The sequence below is a fragment of the Centroberyx gerrardi genome, chromosome 11 (genome assembly GCF_048128805.1).
Source record: "Centroberyx gerrardi isolate f3 chromosome 11, fCenGer3.hap1.cur.20231027, whole genome shotgun sequence".
Lineage (NCBI taxonomy): Eukaryota > Metazoa > Chordata > Actinopteri > Beryciformes > Berycidae > Centroberyx > Centroberyx gerrardi.
In genome coordinates this window covers 17300946-17307120 of record NC_136007.1, presented here as the reverse complement: position 1 = coordinate 17307120, position 6175 = coordinate 17300946, and the positions used below count along the sequence as shown (strand labels likewise).

Here is a 6175-nt window from a genome sequence, read left to right as displayed (position 1 = left end):
GAGCAATTAGAAACTTAAATCTTTAATAAATTATCTGTTATAATAATTCTGTATTATAGTGTCATAGACTTTTTGCAGTGTTGCGCAGCAGAGCATTGTGCCTCATGTCTCTCTACAGTCAGCTTTACATCGCTGTTTTTTTTAGGAAAAATTAAAGATCAAAATAGTTAATAGTCACCTTCTGAATTATTATTTACCCAGTGATTATGTAGTGATTTGTAATGCCTTTGACATAGGAAAGGATATTTGCAATTAGCAATGCACATGGGAGATCATTTCTGAACAATGTTATGATACAAACTGGTTTTGTGTATTTGACAAGCTGTAAACAAATATAACAATAATGGGTTTATCATTCATGTAAATAACAGGAAAAAAGAAATAAAGATGGTGCTCAGTTCTTTTGAGCATATTATTCATTTTAAGGAGTGTTGACAAGTAACTCATCAATGTTAGAAATCATGGATAGATCATAACTGCCATATATCTATCTCGTATCTCTTCTGGTCACTGAGTGGGCGTCAATTCAGTATTTGGAATTTGAACAGGAAAGTAAACATGCAGTAGAAGATAGCAGGTAAATGATTAATGTTTTTCAGATAACTGGTATAAGAAAGAACACCTTTACCCTGATGTGACTGGATGGTACAATCCACATCACTCATTTGGGGATAAAACATTACTTTACTTCAGTCAGTGAAATTCAAAGAAATTCTTGATTAATGTGTTGTTTTCAAATTTATATTATCATTCATTCAATTTCCCCACTCTGTATAAAAATCATCTGTGCTCATCATGTGTGCTTTAGGTGGCAGCCGGGGCCCCTGCAGTGCCCTCTTCCACCTTGTTTAACAAGAGGAACGACATCACAGGGTTCAGGTACTCCATGATGGTCTCCTTCACCCCTTTCTCCAGCAAGTACCCTTCTGTCTCAATCTCTGTGTTTTCCTGCCCTGCCACTGCCTCCATGGCTGTCTGCAGGTACCGCAGGCTCACCAGCACAGACCCCTGGGAAGGAGGAGGGGAAGAGAGGGGGAGCAGGTTAGACAGAGAATGGCTTCCATCACACAGCATCACCCAGGATGCCAGCAGAAAGTGGCATTTATTGCTTAAATTGTGTATATGAGACACTCAAAAATACATAAAACACAAAAAAATGAACGAGGGATTAATTGACTTGATCTTCCATGCCATACCTCATCTAGTTCTCAAGTCAAGGTTTTAATCTATAAAACCTTTGAGTGATAGAATGCATTTGCATTTTTGAATGCTAAATCAGCTAGCCTTGTGTGGCTTCTCCAAATCATGCTAGTGCTTACTTATTTAGCATTGCTTGTTTGTAAATTGTATTCATGACGCATATACACTGTGTATGTGTGTTTGGGCTGTATCTGTATCTGTTTTTCTACCTTTTTTTTTTTGTCAAAGCAGATTGAGATACGGAGAGTTATGGAATGGGCTTTATAAATAAACTGGAAATTGAAGTTAAAAAACAATACAAAAATTATGATAAATGTAGTTCAGGTGTCTTGCACCACTTGTGCAGCAGTACTTTCCTTCATCTAACCCCTAGAATGCCACTGTTAAATGTTGATCTGCCTCCAAATGTGCCTCACCTGTATCTCACTTGTATCAACTCTGCCTGTAATGATAATTGGACCATTGTAATTCCTCTCATAGTACCTGTATCAGGAAGACCGAAAGCACTCCAGCGCTGATGGTGTTCATCAGGCCCATGTAGTAGTTGACCAGCGCCTCCCTGCAGCCTCGGACGTAGATGTTGAGCTCCTCGGTCTGGTGTTCATAGTTGTAGTGAGCTGAGTTGTTTGTGATGTGATACTGGATGCATGGCCGTGGAGAGCTGGGGTTGCAGCAGCTGAAGGGGACTCCATCTACCAAGTAACGGCCGTCCACGTTGCTCTTGATGCGGCTGGAAGAGAAATGTCAAAGATACATGACAAAGGGTCTACAACAAGGAAGGCTTTGCAACCTGCATTTGTGTCAGATTACTAACACTGATGGTTATTCCATGATTGCTCATCATCGGATCATTAAATCAGATGGGCCTTCTGCGCCTGTGATAAACTTTGCTAATGTTGCTGATGCAAAGGTTTCAGATCCAGCCATGAATATTCACAGATGTGAAACACACATCACTGCACCCTGCAACATTTTCCACAACTTACTCTTTCACATCCTTAGAGCTGAAGTCAAGGTAGCGGTTGCTGATCCACTGGACTTCGAACCAGTCCCTGTAGTCGGAGTTTCCACAGCACTGAAAATCCATCTGTAGGCGGTCGATGTTCTGCTTCTGGAAACAGCGCCCAGGGGTGTCTGTGTCCTTGTAGAAGCGGATGCCGTTCCTCAGGCCAATCTTCAGAGAAGACTCCAGGTTGCCCTTCATTGCATAGCTCATGACTACAGTCAGCAGCATGAGGACAGTGAAGAAACAAGAGACTGCAAAATAGGGCTTCAAGAAGGTCTTCCAGCGAGGAAACCGTCCGGCGTCCAGGGCATCCTGACAGATCTTCCCAGCAAAGTAGTTGATACCCAAGCAGGCCAGACCCACAAGCATAAGGGTATTGGGCACAACATGTATGTCTGTGTTATCCATTACCTGTAAGCAAGTCAAATAATAATATAATGAAGATACATTCCATTTATTTTCTGTAGGGAAATCAATACATGAGATGGGCAAAAATACATCAAAATGCATCTGGTTAAAAGTTGCAAATATCTTTCAATCGATGTATGAAAATATATTACAAAATGCCTGATTGAAGCAATGTATTTACTTAAAATACATCTAATTTGTATATTCAAAATGCATCTGAAAATGTATCTTTGAACATTGATTCCAAAAACCAAAACAAACAAAACTCTACCAACTGTCTAATGGCAAATGTTTTTGTTTTTAACCTTTATTTACACAGGGAAGATTTCCACATTTGTTATTTTTCAGCATCACTTCACACTTATTCAGTTACAAACGCTTATGAGCTTCTCAGTTAGACCACAGTCTTCTGCTGTTGGCCACTGAGCAGCTCAACTGGGGCAATTGGGGCTTAAGTGTGCTGCTCAAGGGCAACCTAACAGTAACTGTTAAGGAAGGGGAGAGCATGTCTCATTCACTTCCTCTGCCCAAATTTTACCAGCTGGGATTCAAACCAGCGAGCCTCCATTCACAACCTTGCTTCTCTGACATGATTGACAAAAGAGAAAAAGTATGAAACCACAAAGATATATAACTTGTCAAATGTCTTATTGCCCAATGAGGCTATGTGTTCCTAAGGGATACTGTATGTTTTGTGCTCATTTTTTAGGTTTTGATTGAATTGTTTTGAATGATTGCAGACCTGAAAACCTTTTGATATGAGGTGATGTGGATCGTTGGATATACAGCAGACAGTAGATGATCTCCCTTGAACAGGACATTCTGTGCCATCTGCTTTTGAAGTCTTGTTGGTGTATAACTAAACATATTTTACTGGTCTGTGCAGAGGATTTATAATGTAGTCCTACTGGTGTGATCTGTTGCTTTTTCTATTATTGAATATCGCCATCAGTCCGCTATTACAGGATCAAGCTGTTCAGGTAGCTTGAAAAGGGCTTGTTTTGTCACAAAATTCTTTGTGAAGAAATATTTTGGTATTTTTAAAATAAAATTAATACAATTAATTGTAATATAATATAATGTAATACAGTCGTAGTATAGTAGAGAGAGAGAGAGATCACATGATTTTTTTTGATGCCTGCAAATAATTAAAAATACACAAAGATATTTAAATATGTAATTAAAATACATCCAAATACATTGCAGCGAATGAGTAGTGTAGGTTTTGTTAATGATGCAAAATTCTGATGATTGTCTTCAAACGTGGGGATTAAGGTGATTAAGAGTGAAGACTGTAGACAGAGCCAGGTTTAGCAAACGATGAGTCAGGATCCAAAGTGGGTCACAGGGGTGTTTAGTTCTGGTGGGTCTCCATATAACAAGAACATTTTATTTTCATGAGCCAGGGTTCGACAGTGAGAGACTTAATTTCTCTGACTCAAAAAGAATATTTCATATGGCTGCCTGTGTTGGATATGTGGAAGGATTTGAAATATGCTTTGACCCACAATCTCAAAGAAACTTCCAAAAAGTCTCTGTGGCCAGATTGCTTACAAAGATTGTGCCAGTGGTTTGAAAATAAGTCAAGCACAGATGGCATGTTTGTTCATGTGTCAAGTGTACTCGCAGTTATTAATGTAAATAAATACATTATAGTATGTCATGACCTGTATGACCTTACGATTATCAAATATCTTGCCCCTCAATGTAGGCCTTTTACTGTACAATTCAGAGAGTTTAGAAACTGTATTAGTAGCTTGTGTATTATCTGTGTTGTCGGTCATAAGTATAGCAAGTATAGCATGGCAACCCGACTCATTGATTTGTCATTTGTATATTATGTCCATAGCATGAATGCATTAGCACCTACACATACTGTATATTAACTATTATTGATGAATATCACAGCATGTCACTAATTATGCAATTATTAGTAATTATGCTATATGTTGTATCCTTTTATGCTGGCTTTACACAATGCAATTTTTGTGCAGTTAGTTGCAGGTTGCAAATGAAACTTATTGTTGCTATGTAACTAAACTCATCCTGAACATTGCAAATGATGATACAAACCCAATTCATGATTTTCAATGGAAGGCTTTCCTAAGGGACTCCAACACAACAAGTTGCACAGAACTGAAGTTGCATTCCAGCTGCACCATGTAAAGCCAGCCTTAGAATATTATCTTGATCCTTGTATCTTGTTAGTAATGTGAATGTACAAAAAGAACCAACAGCAAAAATGGACCAAAAATGCTTATGAATTATTGCTTAAACTCCAAAGTGGCAGGATGTAAAACTTTAGAAGTACCTCTGCCCTCTTGCGGAGCTCCGTCTTCAGGACGCAGCCCAGGGTGAAGGTGATGGCCCCGGCCACTGTGGCCACCCAGGAGAGCAGCCATAGTCCCTGGGCTAGCTTCACCCTCTTTGCAAAGGGGAACTTCATCTTCATCACCACCATGGTTGCAGCGAGGGGCCTCGAGGGTTCCGAGTCTTACCAGGGGAAGAGGGGAAGGACAGCGGCGAGGACGGGACGATGCTGTGCTTTATCTGTGGGAAAGGAGGAGAGTGCAGATGTTGGACTCAAAACTAATACTTGAGGAGCTGAATTAAAAAGGTTCAAAGATGAAAAATTAGAAAAATGGACCAGTAGCGTTGGAGTGATTACAATCAAAAAGACACTGATAATAGCCACATGAGAACAAACTTATCCAACAATGAAAAAGCAAGACAGGTTAGCAAAAGGAAAATCCTTGGAGAATACTAAGAACCAGAGAAAGATATAAAACTTTTATATCTCAGTTGGTGCGTCTTGGATTCGTTGGTGTTAGTGGGCCAAAGTTCACCTTGTTCGTTGCCCCAAAAAGTGCCGAAAAAATCCAGATATGTCCTCAGACCACTGTACAGTGTACCACACAGTGGATTTTGGCATACTGGATTTGGCAAAACTGGATGGCTGGAGCGTCTTACCACTAATACCTACCTATCCTATTAAATTGGTCTCTGAATCCAGGCCATTGTCTGCTCAGCAAACCCTTCCTCATATAGCAGAGAGGGACATGGATGACAAACCAAATTGAACATGACAGGGAGATAGATATTATAAGGCATTAACTGTGCAGCACAGATCCTTATGACACAACAACTTCAAAACACAAGCACACACACACACACACACACACACACACACACACACACACACACACACATACACACACAGGTACACACAGATTGTAATAAATATCAGATGAAAGAATATGAGATGAAGACGAGACTTAATCTGATTTCCATTTTGAGAAATATTTTATTCATGTTTTGCTTTCATACAATTATGTCTGATGTATGAACGAAAAGTTGAAAGTAAAAAGTGAAATGAACATGTCTAAGCTCAAAGAAATAAATTCACATGGATGCAGTGGTCCTCTTCAGTTAGTGGAGAAGGGAAGGAATAGAGGCAAAGAGAGTAAGTGTTGATTTTCCTTTCTAATGCCCATGAGAAGCTGAGAAGGGCATTCACAGAAGTGTAACTCTTTCTGGGGCCCATTTACATAATACACCCTT

General features: G+C 39.6%; 1 protein-coding gene across 1 annotated transcript; it reads right to left on the bottom strand.

The window, feature by feature from the left end:
- On the bottom strand, positions 1-5512 carry rom1a (retinal outer segment membrane protein 1a). Its single transcript, XM_071901077.2, has 5 exons — positions 5461-5512; positions 4926-5164; positions 2187-2617; positions 1684-1930; positions 1-1008 (listed from the first exon to the last, which is right to left on the bottom strand). Exons 2-5 carry the CDS (start codon positions 5073-5075, stop codon positions 805-807), a joined length of 1032 nt encoding a protein of 343 aa, XP_071757178.1. The 5' UTR covers positions 5076-5164; positions 5461-5512; the 3' UTR covers positions 1-804.
- Between the last annotated feature and the right edge of the window lie 663 nt (positions 5513-6175).